The 27,900-nt window shown below is 45.2% G+C and overlaps 1 protein-coding gene across 6 annotated transcripts in view; it reads right to left on the reverse strand.

Moving 5' to 3' along the window:
* Window positions 1-27,900, reverse strand: part of ripor1 (RHO family interacting cell polarization regulator 1) — a 133,539-nt gene that overhangs the window by 2,334 nt on the left and 103,305 nt on the right. For 5 of the 6 annotated variants that reach the window (XM_029634205.2, XM_065009736.1, XM_029634204.2 and 2 more), the window contains 21 exons: window positions 22,834-22,957; window positions 21,126-21,275; window positions 20,956-21,034; window positions 20,822-20,845; window positions 20,577-20,630; window positions 12,174-12,323; window positions 11,850-11,913; window positions 11,649-11,692; window positions 11,007-11,132; window positions 10,340-10,488; window positions 10,075-10,204; window positions 9,068-9,226; window positions 7,481-8,440; window positions 6,692-6,825; window positions 6,154-6,322; window positions 5,744-5,879; window positions 5,401-5,562; window positions 4,875-5,033; window positions 4,352-4,548; window positions 4,126-4,209; window positions 3,908-3,998 (listed from right to left, as the gene is read on the reverse strand). In XM_029634205.2, coding sequence (XP_029490065.1) covers window positions 3,908-3,998; window positions 4,126-4,209; window positions 4,352-4,548; window positions 4,875-5,033; window positions 5,401-5,562; window positions 5,744-5,879; window positions 6,154-6,322; window positions 6,692-6,825; window positions 7,481-8,440; window positions 9,068-9,226; window positions 10,075-10,204; window positions 10,340-10,488; window positions 11,007-11,132; window positions 11,649-11,692; window positions 11,850-11,913; window positions 12,174-12,323; window positions 20,577-20,630; window positions 20,822-20,845; window positions 20,956-21,034; window positions 21,126-21,275; window positions 22,834-22,931 — 3,319 coding nt within the window. In that variant the 5' untranslated portion in view covers window positions 22,932-22,957. The remainder of the gene's footprint in view (window positions 1-3,907; window positions 3,999-4,125; window positions 4,210-4,351; window positions 4,549-4,874; window positions 5,034-5,400; window positions 5,563-5,743; window positions 5,880-6,153; window positions 6,323-6,691; window positions 6,826-7,480; window positions 8,441-9,067; window positions 9,227-10,074; window positions 10,205-10,339; window positions 10,489-11,006; window positions 11,133-11,648; window positions 11,693-11,849; window positions 11,914-12,173; window positions 12,324-20,576; window positions 20,631-20,821; window positions 20,846-20,955; window positions 21,035-21,125; window positions 21,276-22,833; window positions 22,958-27,900) is intronic. The other variant, XM_029634206.2, reaches the window with a different exon arrangement.

Below are 27,900 nucleotides of genomic sequence, written 5' to 3' on the forward strand. Positions count from 1 at the left end.
GATGTTGGAACATTGCTGCGGGAACTTGCTTCCATTCAGCCACAAGAGCATGAGTGAGGTCGGGCAATGATGTTGGGAGATTAGGCCTGGCTCACAGTCTGCGTTCCAATTCATCCCAAAGGTGTTCGATGGGGTTGAGGTCAGGGCTCTGTGCAGGCCAGTCAAGTTCACTTTGTGTACAGGGGCATTGTCATGCTGAAATAGGAAAGGTCCTTCCCTAAACTGTTGCTACAAAATTGGAAGCACAGAATAGTCTAGAATGTCATTGTATGCTGTAGCGTTAAGATTTTCCTTCACTGGAACTAAGGGGCCTAGCCCGAACCATAAAAACACCCCCAGACCATTATTCCTCCACCACCAAACTTTACAGTTGGCATTAGGGTAGGAAGTGTTCTCCTGGCATCTGCCAAACCCAGATTTGTTCGTCGGATTGCCAGATGGTGAAGCTTGACTCATCACTCTGGAATGCGTTTCCACTGCTCCAGAGTCCAATGGCGGCGAGGTTTACACCACCCCAGCAGATGCTTGGCATTGCACATGGTGATTTTAGGCTTGCGTGCGGCTGCTAGTCCATGGAAACCCATATCATAAAGCTCCCGACGAACAGTTCTTGGGCTGACGTTGCTTCTAGAGACAGTTTAGAACTCTGTAGTGAGTATTGCAACCGAGGAAAGACGATTTGTATGAGCTATGCACTTCGGCACTCAGTAATCCCATTCTGTGAGCTTGTGTGTCCTACCACTTCGCAGCTGAGCCGTTGTTGCTCCTAGACATTTCCACTTCACAATAACAGCACTAACAATTGACCGGAGCAGCTTTAGCTGGGCAGAAATTTGACGAAATGACTTGGGAAGGTCGCATCATTTGACAGTGCCACGTTGAAAGTCACTGAGCTCTTCAGTGAGGCCATTCTACTGCCAATATTTGTCTATGAAGATTGCATGGCCGTGTGATCGATTTTATATACCTGTCAGCAAATCTGTCGTTCTGCCCCTGAACAGGCAGTTAACCCACTGTTCCTAGGCCGTCATTGAAAATAAGAATTTGTTAACTGACTTGGCTAGTTAAATAAAGGTAAAAACAAAATACTTTTGTATATATAGTGTATATACATACAAACATACAGTGCATTCGGAAAGCATTCAGACCCCTCGACTTTTACCACATTTTGTTACGTTACAACCTTATTCATCAATCTAAACACAATACCGCACAACGACAAAGCAATAACAGGTTTAGACATTTTTGCAAATTTACTACAAATAAAAAACAGAAATACCTTATTTACATAAGTATTCAGACCCTTTGCTATGAGACTCGAAATTGAGCTCAGGTACGTCCTGTTTCCATTGATCATCCTTGAGATGTTTCTACAACTTGATTGGAGTCCACCTGTGGTAAATTCAATTGATTGGACATGATTTGGAAAGGCACACACCTGTTGACAGTGCATGTCAGAGCAAAAATCAAGCCATGAGGTTGAAGGAATTGTCCGTGGAGCTCCGAAACTGGATTGTGTCGAGGCACAGATCTGGTGAAGGGAACCAAAAAATGTCTGCAGCATTGAAGGTCCCCAAAAACACAGTGGCCTCCATCATTCTTAAATTGAAGAACTTTAGAACCACCAATAGTCATCCTAGAGCTGGCCGCACGGCCAAACTGAGCAATCGGGGGATTAGGGCCTTGGTCAGGGAGGTGACCAAGAACCCAATGGTCACTCTGACAGAGCTCCAGAGTTCCTGTGTAGAGATGGGAGAACCTTCCAGAAGGACAATCATTTCTGCAGCACTCCACCAATCAAGCCTTTATGATAGAGTGGCCAGACAGAAGTCACTCCTCAGTAAAAAGGCACACGACAGCCCGCTTGGAGTTTGCCAAAACGCACCTAAAGGACTAAAGGGTTACTCTGGTCTGACGAAACCAAGATTGAACTCTTTGGCCTGAATGCCAAGTGTCACGTCTGGAGGAAACTTGGCACCATCCCTACGGTGAGGCATGACGGTGGCAGCATCATGCTGTGGGGATGTTTTTCAGTGGCAGGGATTGGGAGACTAGTCAGGATCGAGGGAAAGATATGATAAAAACCTGCTCCAGAGAGCTCAGGACCTCAGACTGGAGCAAAGGTTCACTTTCCAACAGAACAACGGCCTTAAGCACACAGCCAAGACAACGCAAGAGTGGCTTTGGGACAAGTCTCTGAATGTCCTTCAGTGGCCCAGCCAGAGCCCGGACTTGAACCCGACCGAACATCTCTGGAGAGACCTGAAAATAGCTGTGCAGCAACACTCCCCATCCAACCTGAGCGCTTGAAAGGATCTTCAGAAGAGAATGGGAGAAATTTCCCAAATATAGGCGTGCAAAGCATGTAGCGTCATACCCAAGAAGACCCAAGGCTGTAATCGCTACCAAAGGTGCTTCAACAAAGTACTGACTAAAGGGTTTGAATACTTATGTAAAATGTGATTTGAGTTTTTTAAACTTTATTTGCAAAAGTGTATTGTGTATATAGATTGATGAGGGGAATTTAAAAAAAGGCTGTAATGTAACAAAATGTGGAAAAAGTCAAGGGGGTCTGAATACTTTCCTGAAGGCACAGTACATACACAGTTGAAGTCGGAAGTTTACATACACCTTAGCCAAATACATTTAAAAACTCAGTTTTTCACAATTACTGACATTTAATCAGAGTAAAAATTCCTTAGGTCAGTTAGGATCACCACTTTATTTTAATAATGTGTAATGTCAGAATAATAGTAGAGAGAATGATTTATTTCAGCTTTATTTACTTCATCACATTCCCAGTGGGTCAGAAGTTTATATACACTTACTTAGTATTTGGTAGCATTGCCTTTAAATTGTTTAACTTGGGTCAAACGTTTCAGGTAGCCTTCCACAAGCTTCCCACAATAAGTTGGGTGATTTTTGGCCCTTTCCTCCTGACAGAGCTGGTGTAATTGAGTCAGGTTTGTAGGCCTCCTTGCTCGCACAAGCTTTTTCAGTTCTGCCCACAACTTTTCTATATGATTGAGGTCAAACATAACAATGGTCATTATGGCCAAACAGTTCTATTTTTGTTTCATCAGACCAGAGGACATTTCTCCAAAAGGTACAAACTTTGTCCCCATGTGCAAACCGTAGTCTGGCTTTTTTAATGGCAGTTTTGGAGCAGTGGCTTCTTCCTTGCTGAGCGGCCTTTCAGGTTATGTCGATATAGGATTTGTTTTACTGTCGATTTAGATACTTTGTACCTGTTTCCTCCAGCATCTTCACAAGGTCCTTTACTGTTGTTCTGGGATTGATTTGCACTTTTGCACCAAAGTACGTTCATCTCTAGGAGACAGAACACGCCTCCTTCCTGAGCGGTATAACGGCTGCGTGGTCCCATGGTGTTTATACTTGCGTACTATTGTTTGTACAGATGAACGTGGTACCATCAGGCGTTTGGAAATTGCTCCCAAGGATGAACCAGACTTGTGGAGGTCTACATTTTTTCCCCCCTGAGGTCTTGGCTGATTTCTTTTGATTTTCCCATGATGTCAAGCAAAGAGGCACTGAGTTTGAAGGTAGGCCTTGAAATACATCCACAGGTACACCTCCAATTGACTCAAAAAATGTCAATTAGCCCATCAGAAGCTTCTAAAGACATGACATAATTTTGGGGAACTGGTATTGTGATACAGTGAATAAGTGAAATAATCTGTCTGTAAACAATTGTTGGAAAAATTACTTGTGTCATGCACAAAGTAGATGTCCTAACCGACTTGACAAAACTATAGTTTGTTAGCAACACATTTGTGGAGTGGTTGAAAAACAAGTTTTAATGACTCCAACCTAAGTGTATGTAAACTTCTGACTTCAACTAGAAGATCTCCCTTATCAAACATGTATTTTTTATCTTTCTACTCACCAAGCACCAGCAGCGCTTGTTTGGCAGCATCCCTCACATCCTCCTTGTCTGATCGACAGAGATAGACCAACTGGTCGATGCTCTCTTTGGCCTGCAGAACATAAAAACAGAGTGGACTCAACAGTCTGAATCCAGACACTAGGGTAGGTAGAGGTAAAAAAAACAGATGGAGCATAGAGATTGTTGAAGAGATGTGACTAATAAGTGGTGAGACTGACCTTCAGACATGCAAGTGCTTTACAACCACACACTCGCGTCTCCACACTCTCATTCTCCAGAAGCTCCAGACAGCTTACTAGGGCCTGGGGTAAAATACCAAAATACATTACCCAAACAAACATAAATCCACACTGGTGATCCTAGCAACAAGATAACACTTTTTAAGGAGTGCATTTTAAAAGTGCTACAGTGAGTAGGGCCTGAATTAATGCATCTCGGTCTCACCCTCTCTCGATGACGTGGATGGTCGGCGAGGCTCCGGAGCAGGGAGCTGGCAGAGGCAGACACCTTCCCCCGCGGGTCCCTCAGCAGTAGGCTGACAGCATGCAGGCCCTCCCTCTTCAGGCTGCTCTCTGGAGGCCTCTTCAGGGCCTTCACCAGTACCTCCTGGTCCCCTGACTGCAGGCTCTGAACCAGCCACACTGGGGGGTGTGGAGGTGGAGGAGGGTGGACAGGGAAGAAGAAAAAGAAACAGGGTAGACAGTGTGTTGTGGAAGGAAGAAGGTAGTAAAAAAGAGAGTGAATGAGGAAGGATGGAATGGCGATAGAAAGAAGAGAATAGAATGAGGTGAGTATGTTATAATGGGTGTGGTGAAACAACAACGAGAGCAATCAGCCTTTTAAATCATGTTCATTCACACATTCATCATGACTGAGCATAGATCCAATTGGCCGTCTGTAACCTAGTACACATTAACTTATTCATTCAAACTAACTCCACGCAATAGTCAATCTCCCAGACACTAACCCTCCTCCGCTAGTTCAATGATGTGTGTGTCCAAATCGCTCACTCCCTCGGCCTCTAGGTAGCTCCAGAACTGGAAGAGGGTCAGCATGTCTCTGGCCACCACTCCCCCACGCTTGGGCAGCCTCCTCTCCAGAATTCTCTCCACCAGACGCAAGAACACTAGATACAGCACAGAGAGATGGGTCAGACGTGACAAGATGGCACATCACAGCTATACACTAATGTGTGTATATATGTGACATCATATAGGCCACTGGAACCAAAGCCAGGAGCATTGCTGATCCAAACTCCTTAGGGAGAGTGTTTTAGACTATGTATCACTATGTTTAAATATTATATATGCCATTTAGCAGACACTTTTATTCAAAGTGACATACATACATTTTATGTATGGTGGGCCCGGGAATCGAACCCACTACCCTGGCATTACAAGCGCCATGCTCTACCAACTGAGCTACAAAGGATCATATTATAAATCATATAATGCATGATAGACACACACAGAGACACAACAACCGTATCACACCTGTGTCTGCCAGGCTAATTCCTCTCTCGGGCAGTCTGTTGGTGTAAGCAGCGGCCAGAGTTGTGAGGAAAGCGTCTGTGGAGGTGCTGTACACACTGCCATCATCCGTACACTGCTGCCATAGCAATGTTGCCCCTTGGCACTGTTCTAACTGGGGAACCACTACTCCAGGACAGAGAGGCAGTAGAAGGCAGGCAGACGGAAAAGAAAACAAGTTAGAGATGGTAGTAATTGAATCATTTAAAATTACAGTAGTTAACCTTTGTCATTATTGCCTTAGCTCTGTCAGTGACTAAGCTAATATGCTGTTTTATTGTCCTCCTTACAGCAATAATGAACTCACCCTCATCTGGCTGAGTGGCTCCTCTAGGGGTCTCCTTGGCAACACGTCTGATGAGCTCGAGGACGCGGGCCTCCCTGAGCAGGCGGTCCAGAGCATACATCTCCCCACAGCGCAGAGGCCCAAAGGTCCCCAGCCTCTGCACAGCATCAGCCATTAGGAGTCATAGGTACCACATAGCCAAAATCAGGACATTTGTCAAGACTACATATGTCAATTTGAAATTGTTTTATTACATTACAACTGGGATCTGTTGCTCTGCTTATCGATCATGTTGACAGCGCAACACAAACGCAAGATCCAAGTAGAACTTATGTTTGAGATTTGAATTCTTAAACTCATTTGGTCTAGTCTCATACATAAGGGGACCATGGGGTGATTTGTTACTCATATGAGTATGTCATGTTCCTCACCAGAAGTTGTGCACTGCAGTTTTTCAGATGGACCAGTAGTGTATGGTCTAGAGCCTGGCAGCCTGTGCTCACAGGTCCAGAGGAGTGGGACTCCCAGCATCTCTCCTCACAGCACTCATCCTCCCCTGCACTCTCCTCTGGTGGCCTGCCGGGGGCGCTGTGGTGCTCACTAAACAACAATCACACAGGAGCCCAGGTATGAGCACATCAGGAGTGTTGTTTATTTGTACTAAAAAAAAAAAAACTTTATTTAACTAGGCAAGTCAGTGCAAGTTGTTACCCTAGAGTGGTACCCCGTAGAGCCATGGCTCTACATATCATTCCACCTTTAGACCAGATGAGGGCATTATCATTCAGAATACCAATGAACTTTTCTTATCCTTACTAACATCCAGCATATTTATTTGTGTGTTACACCACTAGATGGTAGTAAGTAACCACACAGAAATCCAACTAGCTCCTCCACCAGCAAAACTTCTCATCTTTAAAACTGACTGTGAAGGAACATAGAGAGGGAGGCCATTTTATGGACCCTGACCCGTCTGTCACACTCCTTTTCTCCTCATCCTCCTCTTCATCCTCCAGGTCTGAGGTATTGAGGAAGTCAAAGCTGCCGAGAGCCGTCTCCACCGCCAGACTCTGGACACTGGACGAACAACTGCATGTATGGCCCTTCAGAACACACACGTACACATGTTATAGAGAGACAGACAGACAGACAGACATGCACACACGTACTCAAACATACAGCACACATACAGTAACAAAAGCATACATTTTTCAGCAATCCATATCACTGCCAAAAGTCCTGATTGTAAGAATACACCCCGTATTTGGAAAAGGATCATCTGAGGAAAGTATCTGGGAACAAAACAGTGTGTTCTAAAATGATGCCGTGATGAAATGAAGAATAATAGAGAAACTCAAATGCATCTGTGTTTCCTATCGCCTTGTCAGAGGGTTTGGCTCAGTGAGCTCTGATGCTTATCTGGGTCTCAGTTGGGAAGAAGGTGGGTGTGTGTACGTGTAAGAGGCTGACGACCGCCCAGCGACAGTACACACGTCTCCCGCTGCAGCATTGTGAGATGGAAACATTTAGACGGAGCTGAAGGGCAGGAAGTTCCGCACCCTGATCCCAATCCCACAGGGGACTGTGGGATTATGGAACTCTGAAATCTACTCAACCCCCACCAACGTCCCCCTCACTCTTATGAAGTGGTCATTTCCATTGTCAGGTACAACATAAAACACAAGAGACAGAGCCATATATGTACACACTACACAGACACACACACACTACACAGACACACACACAGCTATAACTTACCGTTAATGTCTCCTCCAGTAGTCTGAGCTCCTGCTCCAGGACCTGTAACTCAGGAAACTGTCCCCTGTAGTCATCCAGAGAGGCGATGACTGCACTCAGGGCTTCCTCAACTTCACTGTCCACAGCCTGCTGCTTCTCACCCTCTGTGGGGTTGGCCACTACTACAGGCCCAGGCTTCTCGGCCTCCTCCACCACTGCCCTGTGGGCAGTATATGATATTTCCTCTGTGCTCTGGGTCTGTGCTTGTGAGTCTGCCCTGAGATCCAGAGAGGTACCTTGCTGAGACACGGCATCAGTCCTAGTGGGTGCAGAGCTCTGGAGTTCTGGCTCTACCGCTGAAACAGCCCCTGAAACAACCTCTAACCCCGTGTCTGACTCTATAGGCCCTGCAGAATACCTGCTCTCTGGCCTGCTCTCCTCCATGGTGACAGTAGCTGGGGCGAGTGGCTCAGATGGTTCCCCGACCACCACAGTCTCAGCTGGGACAGGGGCTGACTCCGCCCTGGCAGGCATCTCCATCTCAATATCGTTTATAGAGATCCCAGACTGCAGGGAGGTGGCCTCAGAGGGCTCCACTGATTCGCAAGTTGACCTGTCCATCAGTACGCCATCGGCACTGTTCTCACTGATATGGCTGAGGGAGCGTGAATAACGTGTTTGGCCGTTAGGCACAGCCTGTTTCCCAGAATCCTCCTCTTTCCCTGCTGCTCCAGTGTCTGGCTCCTCCTTCTGCACATTCTCTGGTTTGGCTAAGCGGGTAGGGGTGGAGGTGGCAGAGTCTCTGGGAGCAAAGGAGATCTCAATGGAGGGTGCGGCGGCCTGAACCTCTAGCTGGACCAGATTCTTGTTGGCATGACGCAGCCCCAGGGACAGCTGGGGGCTGGACGAGTCATCTGACGACTCCGAGGAGTTAGACCAGGCTGTGCCATTCTCCATCTCCTCCTGCCTCCTCAGCATGTTCTACAGTGAGAGGGAGAGAAAAAGCGAGACAGAGGGAGGGAGGAAGAGCACAAGGGTGACAAAGTCAAATGGAGACACTACCATCAAGTTTTGAAGATGGGACTAGTCCAGCAGACATTCAGTATAACTGAGAGTCAGATAGACAGAGGGCTGAGGGCCCCTGTAAACCCATGCCAAACATTATAAACCAGAGCATAGCTGCCTGGCCTCTGGCCCAGAAAGCAAACAAACTCCCTGCTCCCTTTAATTAACATCTCATTTATCAGGCCTCTGCTTTCGCTGGGCATCCAGGCCCCACCTCAATGGAACAATAAGAACAAATACACGCTTCATATTGAGAGCTGGAGGCTGCGTCTGTTTCCCAGCTCGCTCGGTCATTGAGAATACTACTAAAGACTATTTGAAAACCCAACAAGGAACATAACATCTAAACATAAACACAGAGATTCTATAGTGGCCAACCCTACAGAGGTTCTAAACAATTGACAGCACAACACAATCTACAAAGACCTACTGTGAGTTCCTCTACGGAGGTTCTATTACCATGCTCTCCCACAAATACCACACCTTTAACTAGTAACTACTGAGGGATTTAGTGGGATGTCTGTAGTGGCCAGCAGCACTTACGTCAGTCTGCATGTTAGCAGAGCCCAGATGGACTGAGGAGACATCACTGCAGGAGCAGCTCTGAGACAGTCTCTCAGCCAGAGTGTCACGGAACACATCCAGCAGGGACCAGCGGTGGTTTGGGGACATCATGCTCCTTGACAGACTCCTCGGAGCCGTCTTTACACCACCAGGTAAAGCAGGAGAGGGCCGTGAGAAAGGTCCACTAGTGGACCAATGCAATTACACATCACAGCTAGACTACACAGTCGTTCTCTTCACCCTAACTCAATCAAGTTATTGAATTAAGACAAATAGGTGCTGGAGTATTTAGCTGGCCCATTGACAAAACAGACCAATACATCCTGCTAGCTTTGTGAACCAGCGTACGTGTACAGAAAACCTCCTGATGCAGCACAACAACCACCACTGACAGACAACATGTTGCATTACAGAACATGTCCTGGATACTTGGCAGCAGATTAACCTTGCGGCAGGCTAACAGTGAGTCACCAGGGAGGAAAAAGATAAGGCTCAGTACAGCTGGTAGAACTGTAGCAAGCTTTGTGCGCCATTATGAACATAGTTAACTATAGCTGAGACACCCCCTTAAAGGAAAACTTCACCCAATAACTATTTTGGTATTTGTTTCATTAGTCCATTATTGATATAGTCCCAAAATGTTTTGCCTGTCAGCAATCAAGCTTAAGATCTATAACTTTCAAAATACAGAAATACAGTCGGCATAATGCCTTTTGCATCATATGATGCTGTGTTTTGAATCATGTGACAGTTACTATCTCAGATGGAAAAATCATTCATCAAAGAGTGCCTCTGAGGTAGAATGGATGAGATGACAGCAGGAGACTTCCGGTGCCATGGATGGAAATTAAATGGGTTGAGAGGGCTATCACTCAGATTCATTCGAAGAACCATTCCTCAATTACAGCTCATTACTCCATGGATTATGGACCATATTAAGAAAGAGGACACTGTTTAGAGCACAGGGTTAGAGTCAGGGTACTCACATAGAAGGCCTGTTCCCGTAAGGAGGGGGTATCAGGAGGACTCTGGTTGTAGGTGGAGAAGCGTTTGTTCACCGTGGGGGGTTTGTTGACAGTGCTGGCGGCCGAGGCTTGGTCATCCTTGTCGAAAGGGCTGACGGAGATAAAAAGGGCACAGAAACTTAATACTAGACCCATACACAAATATATGCACACCACACATACATGTTCGTGAACTAGTGGTGGTATCCACTTAAAGCAGGTCACCACACTGCAGGTAGCCACTCACTTCCAGGTGACCTCCAGGCTCAGTTTGATTGTCCCCAGGTCATTGATGTCCACAGCCACCGTCCGGGGTAGAGCAGCAAAGAGGTCTTTGGTCTCACATGACACGTTCCCCACTACCACATGATTGGCCAGGCTCTTCAGCTCTGTCACCTAGGAAACCATAGTAAGACATCACAATTAGTGATTCTGGTATGATCTAAATATCTCCAAACCCCATCCCAGATGCCTGCTCTCCAAACCCCATCCCAGATGCCTGCTCTCCAAACCCCATCCCAGATGCCTGCTCTCCAAACCCCATCCCAGATGCCTGCTCTCCAAACCCCATCCCAGATGCCTGCTCTCCAAACCCCATCCCAGATGCCTGCTCTCCAAACCCCATCCCAGATGCCTGCTCTCCAAACCCCCCTTGTTCATTCATTCTGTGTCTCCTGACTTTCCGATCCCTTGACATTATTGGGGAAAGTAATGAAATCAGTGAGGGAGAAAAACAAGCACATATCCAGCTGCTCTCCTCTCACTGAGCTGTTATATCCATTACCTCTGAGCCTTCGCTTCACACACAGATGTGACAAAGTGAATGTGAGTGAGAGTGACGATCTGTGTGTGTGTGTGTGTGTGTGTGTGTTCATCTGTATACTAGTTTTAGGCCAGGATTTACTGCTTCATACCTTTATTGATAGGAACTCTGTGATGAGAGGCAGAAAGACCATGTCCTCGCTGTCCCACACCTGCTTGCCATTGATCTCCATCCTTCCCCTCAGCTTCCAGCGCTGCCGCCCATACTTCATAAAGATCTGAAAGGTCAGGGGTCAGGTTTAGGTTCAATATGGAATAACAGAAACACACAATGAGCCAGTCACTGTCACATTTATCTTGGTCTTCACACATTTGCTCATTCTTAAGCCTTCGCTGAGTCATTTGTGTTTGTGCTGAATGCGGAGTAAAGCTCTGGAGGTTCTGTTTAAAGGTGCCTTCTCCCTGCGAGGGAATAGAGTGTGACACTGACTCACATTGATTATGCTGTCAATCATCACTAAATCTATGCATGTTAAACAGACGGAGGCAGTGCTGACACATGAACGCCTTTCCTTTTCCAATTACCCTCCTCCTGCAGTCTGCAGATAGCCCAGCTCTGAGAGGCCATGTTACTGTGGCATATACACTCCCTCACTCCCTCCACCAGCACTAACGCTTAGAATGGTGACGCTGTGGCAGCCATGCAGAAACTACTCCTGCAAGGACAGCAAAAGTGGAGGGAACAGAGAGAGAGGGAGAGAGCGCGATAAAAGGAGAGAGAAAGAAAAACTCACCTCATACGTGTCCCCAGCACAAAGCCGTGCGAACCCTGCTAGACCTGCAACAAACAACAAATGTTTCAAGACCACATACAAGCAAACAAACAATCTTACAATGCAACCTTTTGATTGGAATAGACCAACAGGAAGCGAAGATACACTGGGGTCCAGAGTCACAACAGACAAAGAAGATGGATACACTGACATAAAACGTACCCTTCATCTTAACATGGAACTCCCCCAGCTGGTTTTCCAGCTCGCTCTCCAGCATGCACATGTTCTACAAAAAGCAGGAGAGAGAGAATGTTTTGGAAAAGCCTTCAAAGCAAAAACATTAGGCAGTCAACACTACAATCATTGTACTAATATCATAGAGCACAGTTCTGGGGGAACGAGAGCACCTGTTCTTAGTCCGGTTACCCTACAGTCTTTGAACTCAGTCTCAGGACAATGACTCTGTCCTCGGCTTCCTGTACATCTGATCCTGGCGCTCCCTCCCTTCTTTCCCTCACTGATCAACTCTCCTCTCTCACCCCTCACCTCTGTGTACTCTTTGTAGCCTTTGTTGGCCTCAGAGAGGCTCTCTCTGGCCTCGCGGCTGCCCTGGGAGACTGTGTAGGCCTTCACCATCTTATTGGCCCCATCCCTCAGCCGGTGCTGCATACAGTAGGCCTCATACAGCTCGTCAATCTGAGGAGGACAAAACACATGGATGGTTACTTTCATTTGACTTTTACAGTGGTTATACAATTGTATATCTTTATTATATACATATTTTTTAAATGTTTTATTCACCAAACATTAAAACACACTGCACACCCTAAAACTCTTCATGAATCTTGTTCAATAATAGTAATCCATTTAGTGGTGACATATTAGAGTTCCATTATCATGGAACCATAAAGCATGTAATTGCATCATAATCCTTCCTTTGGTTTTTGACAGTTTAACGACCTCTGAAAAAAAAAGTGTGTCTGGAAAATTAAGAAGCGACTGCAATACAGTGGAACTCCGGATGGTGATATTCCACTGCAGCGGCTTCAGGCTCTATGGTGCTAACCGTGGAAAAGTAATAGTTTGTTTGAATTGGAGACTCCATGTGGCTTTAAAAATTGTAAAAAGGACTTGGGGTGAACATTAGGAGCTTACTTCCTAAACTGGATTACATCAAGATCTGCGCCTAGCAGACTAATCCGGACATTCTGGTATTGACTGAAACTTGGATCTCTGGGGACATTCTGGACTCTGATATACATATTGAGGGTTATAATGTGTTCAGAGCTGACATACAGGGTAGAGTGGCCATTCTTATTAAAACATCTGTCTCTTTACTCAAATATATTTCCCTTGCCCAAAAACATTAGAGCTATTATCTTCAAGCCTTGTCTAGGGAACAATGTATCCATAACCGTTATAGGGTTGTACCGTCCTCCCTCGGCTAACCTTTGTGCACTCGAGGAGTTAACTAGTTTGTTGTCTTCTTTTACTAAATCAGAAGTTACTATACAGGGTGACCTAAATTATGATTGGGAAATGCAGGCTTCAGACAATCTAAATGACATGTGTAATGATCTAAACCTGACCCAGCTGGTGACTAAGCCTACACGGCCCAACCCTAAAGATCCATCAGTCCTCCACTACCTCAACCCTAATTTTAACGAATACACAAGAGAAATTGTGTTTCTACTGGTGTCTTCGCCAAAGACATTAGTGACAACTCCCCAGTTGTTTGTGTTAGAAATGTGAGAACACAAAAATCTCAGCCTCGTGTCATCACAAAGAGGAACTTTAAAACCTTCAGTCAACAGCCTTTTTACAGGATCTTTATTTTAGTGACCTTGACTGTACTTCAGCTATCCCGGAACCTGATTTATATTTCAGCCTTTTTGCAGATGTCTTCAAATCTTTGTGGGCAATCATGCTCTCTTCAAAAAATGAAGGGTTAAAGGCAGATGGAATGTCTGGAACACTCCGGAATTATCAGAAGTCATTCGTAAAAGAGATGATGCTTGGATCAAGGCCAGGAATACAGGCTTGGTCCCGGACTGGCAAGCTTTTAAGCAACTGAGGAATCATTGTGTAAGACAAAATCAGAAAGGATAAATCTGATTCTTATGTAACTGCTCTTTCAGATTGTAATAGGAACCCTGCTAAATTCTGGAAAAATGTGATATCCTCCTTTCTGCCACAACAAATGAATTCAGACACTGCCCTCATTATGGAAAAAACGCCATCATTGATGTATTTAATCACCAATTTATTTCAGAGGGCTCTCTCTTTGAAATAACTTCTAAGCCTATTCACAATGACATTGAGCTGGATGCTGATAGGGGAAACTTGACAAATGATCAGATAAATTAGTCAAAGCTTTTCTTTTAGGCTATTTACAGAAAAATAAGTCCTGGATGCTTTGCTAGCAGTAGACAACAAGAAACCCACAAGGGGCCAACCAATTGCATTTCGGTCTGCTTAAGTGTGAAGCGACCATCACTGCTGGCTCAATAACCCATAAAAAAAACATTATTTTTACATTGTTATCAGGAAATATTCCAAAAGTATGGAAATCAAGTCTTGTGCTGCCACTCCATAAGGACAGGGATAATAGTGATCTTCATCATTATCAACCCATTTCAATGCTTCCTTGTCTAGCTAATATTCTTGAATCCTTGGTAAATGTACAACTTTGTTATTTTTTTTCTGTGAAATATATTTTGAATGTAAACCAATCAGGGTTTAGGTCGGTTTAGGCACTATTACACTTTAGTTGTTAATAATCTTGTCAAAGCATGAGTTTACATGTTCACTCATTCAATGGATCTTCAATCAATGTGTTCCCGCATATAAATACTTAGGCATTTGGATTGATATGGATTTGATGTTTAAAAAACATATAAACTCAGCATAAAAAGAAACGTCCCTTTTTCAGGACCCTGTCTTTCAAAGATAATTCGTAAAAATCCAAATAACTTCACAGATCTTCATTGTAAAGGATTAAAACACTGTTTCCCATGCTTGTTCAATGAACCATAAACAATTCATGAACATGCACCTGTGGAACGGTCATTAAGACACTTACAGACGGTAGGCAATTAAGGTCACAGTTATGAAAACATAGGACACTAGAGGCCTTTCTACAGACTCTGAAAAACACCAAAAGAAAGACACCCAGGGTCCCTGCTCATCTGCGTGAACATGCCTTAGGCATGCTGCAAGGAGGCATGAGGTCTACAGATGTGGCCAGGGCAATAAATGGCAATGTCCGTACTGTGAGACGCCTAAGACAGCGCTACAGGGAGACAGGACGGACAGCTGATCGTCCTCGCAGTGGCAGACCACGTGTAACAACACCTGCACAGGATTAGTACATCCGAACATCACACCCGCGGGACAGGTACAGGATGGCAACAACAACTGCCCGAGTTACACCAGGAACGCACAACCCCTCCATCAGTGCTCAGACTGTCCACAATAGGCTGAGTGAGGCTGGACTGAGGGCTTGTAGGCCTGTTGTAAGGCAGGTCCTCAATAGACATCACCGGCAACAACGTCGCCTATGGGCACAAACCCACCGTCGCTGGACCAGACAGGACTGCCAAAAGTGCTCTTCACAGACGAGTCGTGGTTTTGACTCACCAGGGGTGATGGTCGGATTTGCGTTTATCGTCGAAGGAATGAGCCTTACACCGAGGCCTGTACTCTGGAGCGGGATTGATTTGGAGGTGGAGGGTCCATTATGGTCTGGGGCGGTGTGTCACATCATCATCAGACGGAGCTTGTTGTCATTGCAGGCAATCTCAATGCTGTGCGTTACAGGAAGTCATCCTCCTCCCTCATGTGGTATCCTTCCTGCAGGCTCATCCTGACATGACCCTCCAGCATGACAATGCCACCAGCCATACTGCTCGTTCAGTGTGTGATTTCCTGCAAGACAGGAATGTCAGTGCGCTTGCCATGACCAGCGAAGAGCCCGGATCTCAATCCCATTGAGCACGTCTGGGACCTGTTGGATCGGAGGGTGAGGGTCTTGCAGGTGCCTTGGTGGAAGAGTGGGGTAACGTCTCACAGCAAGAACGGTCAAATCTGGTGCAGTCCATGAGGAGGAGATGCACTGCAGTACTTAATGCAGCTGGTGGCCACCCCCCCCCCTTTGTTCCCGGGACACATTATTCCATTTCTGTTAGTCACATGTCTGTGGAACTTGTTCAGTTTGTCTCAGTTGTTGAATATTGTTATGTTATGTTCATACAAATATTTACACATGTTAAGTTTGCTGAAAATAAACAGTTGACAGTGAGAGGATGTTTCTGAGTTTAGATGAACTGGTTAACAAGCTAAGATTTAAAGTAGGCTTTTTCTACAGAAACAGATTGTCCCTTTCTCTAAACAGCAGGAAGCAGATTATCCAGTTAAACTTTTTATCTGTTCTTTATTATGGCAATATTATTTATAAAAGTGCAGCTGCTACGACTCTTAAACTTTTGGATGCCATAGTGTCCTTTATTTTGTTACAGGTGACAGTTTTTGTAATCATCACTGCATCCTGTATCAAAGGGTTGCCTAGACTTCACTAAAGACCTGTAGATCTCTACATTACTCCCTTTTAGTTTACAAGGCCCTACTTCATAAATTTGTCTTATCTAACTTGCGTTTTTTTATTTTACCTTTATTTAACCAGGTAGGCTAGTTGAGAACAAGTTCTCATTTACAACTGCGACCTGGCCAAGATAAAGCAAAACAGTTCGACTAAAACAACAGAGTTACACATGGGATAAACAAAGGTACAGTCAATAACACAATAGAAACATCTATATACAGTGTGTGCAATTGAAGTAAGGAGGTAAGGCAAAAAAATAGGCCAATAGTGGCAAAGTAATTACAATTTAGCAATTAACACTGGAGTGATATATGTGCAGATGAGGATGTGCAAGTAGAAATTCTGGTGTGCAAAAGAGCAGAAAAACAAAAACAAATATGGGGATGAGGTAGGTAGTTTGTTGGATGAGCTATTTACAAATTGGCTGTGTACGGCTGCAGCGATCGGTAAGCTGCTCTGACAGCTGACGCTTAAAGTTAGTGAGAGAGATATAAGTCTCCAACTTCAGTGATTTTTGCAATTCGTTCCAGTCATTGGCAGCAGAGAACTGGAAGGAAAGGCGGCCAAAGGAGGTGTTGGCTTTGGGGATGCAAAGATTTATAGATGACCTGGAGCCAGTGGGTTTGGCAACGAAAATATGTAGCGAGGACCAGCCAACGAGAGCATACAGGTCGCAGGGGTGGGTAGTAATTGGGGCTTTGGTGACAAAACGGATGGCACTGACAGACCATCCAATTTGCTGAGTAGAGTGTTGGAGGCTATTTTGTAATTCGCCAAAGTCAAGGATCGGTAGGATAGTCAGTTTTACGAGGGTGTTTGGCAGCATGAGTGAAAGAAGCTTTGTTTTGAAATAGGAAGCCGATTCTAGATTTAATTTTGGATTGGAGATACTTAATGTGAGTCTTGAAGGAGAGTTTACAGTCTAACCAGACACCTAGGTATTTGTAGTTGTCCACATATTCTAAGTCAGAACCGTCCAGAGTAGTGATGCTAGTCGGGCGGGTCCAGGCAGCGATTGGTTGAAGAGTATAGATGCCGGAGTTGCCTAACCCATTCACAGGATTGGTTAACTCTAGAGTTCCTAGGGTATCCACTGAGCTTGGTAAATCTGCATTTAGTTTTAATGCACCATAAGTTAAAAATTAATTTCAATGTTCTGGTGCAGTTTGAGCAATTTAAAGTACTGATTGGGGACTTATTTGTGGAGGAATGTAACAGTTTTTCTGGGTGATTCATGATGTTTTCTTTGTGCTTTAATGTATATTAAAACACAAAAGATTAAAACAATGATGTTGTATATACAGGGAGCATTTGTAAAAGAGACCTAGGTCTTTCCTGTTCAAATAAAGGTTCAATAAAATGCATACTAACTCCCAGTGACACAAAAGCTGACAACGTGCAACCTCAAAAAATACAAAACATCCAACCTCTGACACACACAAAAACAACACTGTCTGTATGCCCCATCAAATAACATTGTAGCAGACTCTTACAGATTCAACTTTTATTCACCTTGTCCAGAACATCACTAATTATTTTCAGGTCACGGGATAAGTGTGTTTTCACAGATTTTCTGAATCAGTGAACATCGCTTCCAGCACGGCGCCTCATTCACTAAATGACACCCCACTATCTCCCCACTTTCAGACACCCTGATTCATTACAGTGAGTGATCCAGAATGTCAGGCCCACACTGTGTCTGTGTGGATACATACGCTGAGCTGCTGCTCACACATCAGCCTGAATGAATTAGTAAACAGACAAACACCATGAGAGCTCCATTCACTAAAGCTGACTCCATGGGAGATGTGTTTTATGAGTATGTGAAAGGGTGCATCACAATCCTTTCATTCTGATAGCATTGAGAGCACCCCCCTCTCGCCACTCCCTCGTTCTTCACCTTCTACACACTTCTGTCACATTCCCTCCATTTCATGATGATCACAAGGCGCTAGCTCCACCTGACTGGTCTGGTCCACTTAGCCACGACTGCACACAACAGCACTCTGTAACTACATTCCTGATGACTCACTCATACGGTCTCAACATGTTGCTTTGATGACTATCCTCTTTGTTACATAAAACTACCCTCCATGTGTGTTTACGATGAAACACTAGCTGATGTGTGTTTAAGATTAAACAACAGATTTCTGGAGTGAGTAATGGTGTGTCTCTCCTAACTTCACTCACAGCTGCAAAAAACAAAGCCACCTGCTAGACTACCAGCTAGTGAAACACGGTTCTGAACAGCCTGCATAACCCATCAGCTTTGGGTGAGAGGTTAACCTGGAATACAGCTACACTAAGTAGGCAATAGGCATAGGTCACTGTGTGTGTAGAGGTCAAACAGGACCAAAGGTCAGACTAGCGGAAAATCACCATATTTAACAGGACAGGTCTGCAGACGTCCAGCATGGCCATTTGGCCAATGCTTCTCCATTGAGATGTGATGATTAAAGCCAAAGTGTTCCCCCGTGGAGCTGACTGGGAGACTGAGCAGAGGGGGAGAGGGGGAGCCACCAAATCCTCTGCATTGCAGAAGCACTGAGCAGAGCAGGCTGAAGAATTACAAACAGTAAATGACTGTACTCTGGCACAGAACTTTACATACGTAGTCTCATGTATTGCACTTTCAAACACACACTCATATAGTATTAAACATGAGCACATAAATGTAAACATACACACATCGGGCTGGCCACAGAGACGCCATGGCTCCACGGGGGGAAAAAAAAAAGAAGAAAAAAATAAAAAAGCAGCTCTTTAAATTTGAATGTACAGGGAGAGGCCGAGCCAGGCAGAGCTGGAGTGAGGGAGAGCCAGATTGATTCCTCTGTCATCCCAATCAGCCCCCTCTATCCATCTGGAGGTGGTTACTGATGGTTACTGTGAGGCTGAGGCAGACTCAGCCGGGCAGCCTTCATCGCTCACCAACTGCTCCAGCCCAAGACTCCTCTTTCTCCCTCCGCTCTCTCTCTCTTTCTCCCTCCCGCTCTCTCTCTCTCTCTCCCTCCCGCTCTCTCTCTCTCTCTCCCTCCCGCTCTCTCTCTCCTTCTCCCTCCCGCTCTCTCTCTCCTTCTCCCTCCCGCTCTCTCCTTCTCCCTCCCGCTCTCTCCTTCTCCCTCCCGCTCTCTCCTTCTCCCTCCCGCTCTCTCCTTCTCCCTCCCGCTCTCTCCTTCTCCCTCCCGCTCTCTCCTTCTCCCTCCCGCTCTCTCCTTCTCCCTCCCGCTCTCTCCTTCTCCCTCCCGCTCTCTCCTTCTCCCTCCCGCTCTCTCCTTCTCCCTCCCGCTCTCTCCTTCTCCCTCCCGCTCCCTCTTTCTCCCTCCCGCTCCCTCTTTCTCCCTCCCGCTCCCTCTTTCTCCCAGAGGAACTACGTGCCCCACAAGGGAGGCCCTGTTCAGGAACATCTCAACTATGACACATCTGTTGTAGTCTAATTGGTCGATTAAAAGCAGTCATCGCCATTATTTTACCAGAAGCATTTTAATATCTTGCACATCTGCACTCGACCCCCCCCAACCAGCCCTGAGACAGACCGCTCAAGGACCCTTCAGAATGATAACCAATCACTGCTGTTTCCTTCTGGAGGGGAAATCAGCCTAACTGTCACCAGGAAAGGGAAGGGCAGGTCAACAAGTGGTTAAGTTTACTTTCAAAATCAAAATAAACCCTCTGATCTCCTTACCTAGGTGATGGGCCATGACATTTGACCCCTAGGAGGTGAGGCTCCCCCTGCTTGTAAAACAAAAACTAATCATACATCAATAAGGTAGGAGGAAGAAGACGAGGAGGAAGACAAGGAGAAGGAAGACGAGGATGTGTTCCTGTGTTGCTGCAGCTGTCAGGTTAACAGCCGGTTCAGTATACTCCTCTCCCAAGACAGGGTTAAAACTCTCAGAAAATAAACCAAGAATGTGAGACTAGCATGAGGCCGCCCCCTGCTAGTGAACCATGTCCAGGCATACCATGTGTGTGTGTGTGTGTGTGTGTATACAAACACAGGGCTTGTTTTAAAAGCTAAAGGGCAGCACTCTCAATGGTCACTAATTCATAAGCACAGTGAACAAGCCAAGAGCTGCTGGACCTTACCCCTAGACTGAAGCCTGCCAGTTACACCCACACAATCAGTGTTAGAGGCCCATTCTGTCTGAGGCCTGCTGTAGTGTGTGGGTACTCAGTCGTAATAAAATGAAAACCTACATAATGTATGTAGCTTACATCATTTTTATTAACACGCCGTCCCACATCTATTTCTATCCGACACATCAAAGATAAATAAACTTTGCGCTTGTTCAAGTTAATCAATCACACAATAATTTTCTGTTCTCTCTCACACACACACGGCTTACCTTGCTTAGATGGAACTCAAGCCGTCGCATAAACCTCTCAACCACCTTCACTTGCTGTTGGAAGAAACACAAGGACTCCTCTTTCAAAATGATGCTCAAATAATGGATATAATGTAATCTGGGAAAAATGGATTGCTGTCTGATTATTTTACAAGACCTAAACTTTTGGATTAAGCTCATATGATTACTGTGTGATACTGTACAATAGATTGGGTGAATAATATAGAAGAGAGGGTCAAACTCACCTTATCCAGCTCATAGAGAAACCCCTGAAAAAGAACAAGAAAATCACATGACTATACAGTCCAGTAAAAACCATTACACGGTCAAGTGAGCGTACAGCCATTTTATGGCAGATTCGAGATATGGTGGTACCTACCAGACGAGAGTTCCTCTTGGATTCCCTCATTTGTCGGCTCAGGCTGTCCAGCTCTATCTGGTGCACCTGCAGGTAAGACCTGAGACAGACACATGGCAGGTACATTTCCTGTTTGTCTGAACAGGCATGCATGACAATAATATTTTGTGCAAAAGCATATGTGTACTCACTGCAGGCCTCTCTTCAGAGCTTCGTAGACCTCATCCAGCCTCTCTGGCTGGGGCACCTTGGGCGGTGGGGATTTGGCGGAGAGGGTGAACATCCTACTGGCTCTGGAGGGCTTCCTGGTGACCCTCGGGGTGCTGAACACCGACAGGTTCCTAAAACACAACACACAAAGCCTTTTACTAACTGTGCTGCTGAAACTGTAGCGCTTCAATCACTGTGACGGTTGGTGAGTTGATGGAATCAAGTAAGAGGGATTTTAACATGCTTTTCAAATGCTATGGAGATAAGTCTAATTCATACACAACAGGCCCAAGACATGTGTGGAGTGTCCCATCTCCAGCCCAGCCTACCAGAGCAGTGAAGCATGGATGTGCACAGTCAGGGGTGATGATAACATTCTGAGTTGATGAATAAAATGATCAATATCACTTTATAAAATGCAACAGGTAATCGATTTGAGGCAAGACTCCTCTTTCACAGATGACAGGCCATTCAATGGGCTACGGAAGAGAGATGTGTCTAGGCTGCTCATATTCTCTTCAGCAAGATACTGCCTGATCAGTCAAAACACCTTTCCTCCAGACATATAACTCTAGTAAGTGCTTTATATTAATGCATTTCTTATATGTAGGTTGCAGAAGGAATATTTATATTTTTTCTGCAATGTGCCAAATGTAAGCGATGGATTTCCTCTCTTCCTCTGTATCTCCTGATGCACTGTCTTTACTCTGTCTCTCTTTAGTACAAACTCATGCTCCTATTACTCCTCTAGCATTTACATTACATTTACATTTAAGTCATTTAGCAGACGCTCTTATCCAGAGCGACTTACAAATTGGTGCATTCACCTTATGACATCCAGTGGAGCAGCCACTTTACAATAGTGCATCTAAATCTTTTAAGGGGGGTGAGAAGGATTACTTTATCCTATCCTAGGTATTCCTTAAAGAGGTGGGCATACACATTATTCTCCTCGCTCTGTTCTTCCTTTAATATTCTGACTCCATTCTCCTCTCTCTGTTCTTCCTTTAATATTCTGTTCTTCCTTTAATATTCTGACTCCATTCTCCTCTCTCTGTTCTTCCTTTAATATTCTGACTCCATTCTCCTCTCTCTGTTCTTCCTTTAATATTCTGACTCCATTCTCCTCTCTCTGTTCTTCCTTTAATATTCTGACTCCATTCTCCTCTCCGTTCTTCCTTTAATATTCTGACTCCATTCTGTCCTGTTTTCTGGCAGAAGGACCTTCATTAATAAATAACTCGAGGCCTTCATTTTCCTCCATTCTACCAGAAAATAAGGAATACTTTGATGATCACTTTGTTGATAGACCAAAGCTCCCCCACACACATATGTGTATGTAGAACATATGCTGCTATTAAAAACTCAGCTTTGAAGGCAGGAAAATTACAATGAACAATAAATATTTTTCCCTCGTCATGAAAGGAGAGGCCTCCAGTGCCGCTGCCTCAGGAAGTGTGGGCTTTACAGGACGTCCTGTCAGGTGGGGCTCGAAAGTAGACACACAGTCTATGTGTGTGTGTGTGTGTGTGTCAAATAGATGAGTGTGTATCACAAATCTTCCAATGTCGAGAACAGTAGCCTAGAGCTGCATTGTTGAATGTGTAGAAAGTCAACACAGAAGTGTACTCACCATTAAGGTCTATAACAGTAATGTACACGTGACCTTATCAGAGGGAGTGTCCTCACCTGTAGGGCTTATCGTAGGAGTTGACCCCGGCAAAGGACTGGCTCCTAGTGATGGATCTGGAGATGACTCGGCGCGATGGGCGCACGGAAAGGGACATGGTGGAGACAGCTCTGGAGGGACTCCCTGCAGAGGCAAAGGAAGGGGAAGGCTTTAGAGGTTGCACTTGACACACAAAAGGGGGACAGTTTGGCTACTCTGTCCGGGAACTGCAGGAAAACACCACAACAAAATGAGCAGAGCAGAATTTGTATAATTGAACCATGTTTCTACTGGCATTGTTCTTTCACAAGAACTCTTATGCAATGTTTTTTTCTCAAATAGTTCCTGAAATCTTGTTAGGTCCATGCACTCTTGGTTCGGTACACCTTGAGCCTTGTGAATCAAACTGGCTTTTTTCCCTAAACATGTTACCTAATAAGCTGCAGGGGCTGCACCCTCCTGGGCCAAAATACCAGTTCTTCACATCAAAGCATTTTATTATCAATCTACCCCTAAGAGCTCTTGAAAAGATTATGTAAGAAAAATCTAATCTAATGCCTTGCAGATATATTGCTCTGTGCATATCTCTATTGCATGAACAGTGATGTCCAAAAGCCACTCTAGCATAAGACACAGAAGTACATTATTTTGTAGCAAATCTGCAGATTCAAATGATCTTACAATTCAACATTCATTTGATTATCTAACGTTCAACATGCCATAATTTGCCTTAATGCATCTGCCATAATGCATTAAGCAACTACAATGTTAAATGTCAAAGGCAGTTGAAGTGTTTCTGTATTGTCGGCCTGCCCTCCCACTGCCCTACCTCTCCCCTGTCCCCTTTGCTCTGTGCACCTTCATATTCCCTCCCTCTTCCTGTGGTGAAGCAGTGAGGGTACTGTGTGTCACTGCTTCCACACTGGAAACAAAGGCCAGTGAAGATCCAGGGATAACAGTGACACAGTGCAGACTGCAAACACATTACTGCTGCCTGCCCACTATCTCTGTTCTCTACCACACACACTCTTCCTCTAGAGCTACCTGCCCACTCTCTGTTCTCTACTACACACACTCTTCCTCTAGAGCTGCCTGCCCACTCTCTGTTTTCTACCACACACGCTCTTCCTCTAGAGCTGCCTGCCCACTATCTCTGTTCTCTACCACACACTCTTCCTCTAGAGCAGCCTGCCCACCATCTCTGTTCTCTACCACCCACACTCTTCCTCTAGAGCTGCCTGCCCACTATCTCTGTTCTCTACCACACACTCTTCCTCTAGAGCTGCCTGCCCACTATCTCTGTTTCTCTACCACCTACGCTCTTCCTCTAGAGCAGCCTGCCCACCATCTCTGTTCTCTACCACCCACACGCCCACTATCTCTGTTCTCTACCACACACTCTTCCTCTAGAGCAGCCTGCCCACCATCTCTGTTCTCTACCACCCACACTCTTCCTCTAGAGCTGCCTGCCCACCATCTCTGTTCTCTACCACCCACACTCTTCCTCTAGAGCTGCCTTGACACAGCACAAAGTATTGACCACGTGATCTGCACTTGTATCGAGGATAGTAGTGCAGGGGATGACAGAGAGAAAAATAAACATAAGTGAGAAGAGTGGGCTTTCCTAGATAAACTTCCAGTGTGTGAGTGTCTCTCTGAGTTCATTGTGAGTATTCAGCAGTGGCGTTCCAGGCCCTGACACTAGGGACTTTGTAGCAGCATTAGTGACATCTCCATCACACAGGGCCCAAAACAAGGTCCTCTTTGATAGAAGAAGAAAAAAGGGAGTGATTGAGACTAGATTAAACACACACCAATCACCAGGGACTCAGCCAGGACAAGAGCCCAACACAGAGAGCCAGGCCCTGTGAGGTTAGGCAGCCTCGGGTGAGCCAACTATTGGCAGGCCTCAGGCACAGATATTCTAGCTTCAAGACACAGGATCAGCCCGGCTGTTACCCACACAATAAATGGAATTCTAAAGTGTAGTTTTAGTCTGTGGCAGCTACAGTTCTACTGAACAGTGTGGTTTTGGTCAGACCCTTTAGTTTTATCAGTGTTGTCGTGTTTGGTCAGCAGCACTGACATCAGTTCCTGAGATACAGAGATGCATCCCGGCCCTAAGGAAGGAAACCAAGGTTCATTTTGGACTTGCAGGAATAAATGTAGTCAGGATTCAGCAGTCACAGCTGGTCATTTCCATCTATGAGCACCAACATGTGAAGTTCATATGAGCATGTCAAATTGGGTGTCAAATGAAAGCTAAGAGGCTATATTTTTTAGAAATAAAGGCACTTATACAGTACATTTTCAACCATTCTAAAAATGTGGAATAAGGAAAGACTTGATTTCTACCAAAGAACTCTTAAGGTATTTGAAATACATCAAAACAAAATAATGTGGAAGCAAAGACCCCTGCCAACTAATAGCAACACATTTATTTTGGGAGACATCTCTCTGACTTCTGTAAGTTTAAGATATTTCCTAATTTCTCTCCCTAATGACGAGTGACAATAATGAAAGTTCACAGAAGTAAAGGCAGACCTAGCAATTAGTTAGTGTTCTTACTGATACCAATTTTGTTTATTAATTATTAAGTGATTCAAACTCAAAATTGCTTTACATAATCAATAACAGAATTTCTGCAATTGAATTGGCTACAATGGGAAATCATAGTAGTCAAAGCACAGTTGGTTTCACAAGTTTGGACAGAACAGTACAGTAGAGCAAAGTAGAGTATAGTTCAGTAGAGTACATTAGAGTTGGGTACACTATAATGTACTGCATTGTACTGTACTAAACTCTACTGTAATCTACTCTACTCTACTGTGCTGTACTTTGATGTTCAAACTTGTGAAAGAGACTTGGTCCGGACTAGGGCATTGTGGTGACCGTATTACCCCCACACCGGCTGTCACGAGTCATGAAGGCAGTCAAATTCCACATGACCGTTTAGTCACGGTAATTTAGTCACGGCTTCTCCAACCTCTGATGCTGGTCATTAATAGCCTACCAAACTTGCTTAACTGCCTGGTACTCAGCACTCTATTGTCCCTCTATCACTCTGACAGCAATGCAAATGTATTCTAAAATCTAATCAAACACTTTATGAGAGCCCATGAGTTCATGTCACACAACATTTCTATAGGCTATGCAAATGCACAAGAAAAAAAAGAGTGATGTCCGCTAATAAAAAGAGGAGGATCCCATCAGCTTTCTACAGGCCTATGATATTTATTTCTCAACTTTCCTAATATTAAGCACATAGCTTATATTTACAACAGGGGTATAGCCTACCTGGCTGGCATGGAGATAAACCACGGGGAAAAGCGTCCGCCATTCGCTATTTAAGTGCATAGATGACATATACATATTTTCCCCCGCTGCCCGTTTCGATACAGGTACATGATAGAGTGGCTACATAGCTGACGCACGCTGGACTGTCCATTAATCACGGTACTCCATTCTGCTTGTTTGTTTTATCTGTCGGCCCCGTTGCCTAGTCAACGCCATTTTACCTGCTGTTTGTTGTGCTAGCTGATTAGCCTCGCCTACTGTTTTAGCTAGCTTTCCCAATTCAACACCTGTGATTACTGTATGCCTCGCTGTATGTCTCTCTCAAATGTCAATATGCCTTGTATACTGTTGTTCAGGTTAGTTATCATTGTTTTAGTTCACAATGGAGCCCCTAGTTCCACTCTTCATACCCCTGATAACTCCTTTGTCCCACCTCCCACACATGCGGTGACCTCACCCATTACAACCAGCACGTTCAGAGATACAACCTCTCTCATCATCACCCAGTGCATGGGCTTACCTCCGCTGTACCCGCACCCCACCATACCCCTGTCTGCGCATTATGCCCTGAATATATTCTACCATGCCCAGAAACCTGCTCCTCTTATTCTCTGCCCCCAACGCTCTAGGCGACCAGTTTTGATAGCCTTTAGCCGCACCCTCATACTACTCCTTCTCTGTTCCGCGGGTGATGTGGAGGTAAACCCAGGCCCTGCATGTCCCCAGGCACCCTCATTTGTTGACTTCTGTGATCGAAAAAGCCTTGGTTTTATGCATGTCAACATCAGAAGCCTCCTCCCTAAGTTTGTTTTACTCACTGCTTTAGCACACTCTGCTAACCCTGATGTCCTTGCCGTGTCTGAATCCTGGCTCAGGAAGGCCACCAAAAATTCAGAGATCTCCATACCCAACTATAACATCTTCCGTCAAGATAGAACTGCCAAAGGGGGAGGAGTTGCAGTCTACTGCAGAGATAGCCTGCAAAGTAATGTCATACTTTCCAGGTCCATAACCAAACAGTTCGAACTACTAATTTTGAAAATTACTCTCTCCAGAAATAAGTCTCTCACTGTTGCCGCCTGCTACCGACCACCCTCAGCTCCCAGCTGTGCCCTGGACACCATCTGTGAATTGATCGCCCCCCATCTAGCTTCAGAGTTTGTTCTGTTAGGTGACCTAAACTGGGATATGCTTAACACCCCGGCAGTCCTACAATCTAAGCTAGATGCCCTCAATCTCACTCAAATCATCAAGGAACCCACCAGGTACAACCCTAACTCTGTAAACAAGAGCACCCTCATAGACGTTATCCTGACCAACTGGCCCTCCAAATACACCTCCGCTGTCTTCAACCAGGATCTCAGCGATCACTGCCTCATTGCCTGTATCCGCCACGGAGCCGCAGTCAAACGACCACCCCTCATCACTGTCAAATGCTCCCTAAAACACTTCTGTGAGCAGGCCTTTCTAATCGACCTGGCCCGGGTATCCTGGAAGGACATTGACCTCATCCCGTCAGTTGAGGATGCCTGGTCATTCTTTAAAAGTAACTTCCTCACCATTTTAGATAAGCATGCTCTGTTCAAAAAATGCAGAACCAAGAACAGATACAGCCCTTGGTTCACTCCAAACCTGACTGCCCTCGACCAGCACAAAAACATCCTGTGGCGGACTGCAATAGCATCGAATAGTCCCTGTGATATGCAACTGTTCAGGGAAGTCAGGAACCAATACACGCAGTCAGTCAGGAAAGCTAAGGCCAGCTTCTTCAGGCAGAAGTTTGCATCCTG

This window comes from Oncorhynchus nerka, linkage group LG25 (assembly GCF_034236695.1).
Source record: "Oncorhynchus nerka isolate Pitt River linkage group LG25, Oner_Uvic_2.0, whole genome shotgun sequence".
Lineage (NCBI taxonomy): Eukaryota > Metazoa > Chordata > Actinopteri > Salmoniformes > Salmonidae > Oncorhynchus > Oncorhynchus nerka.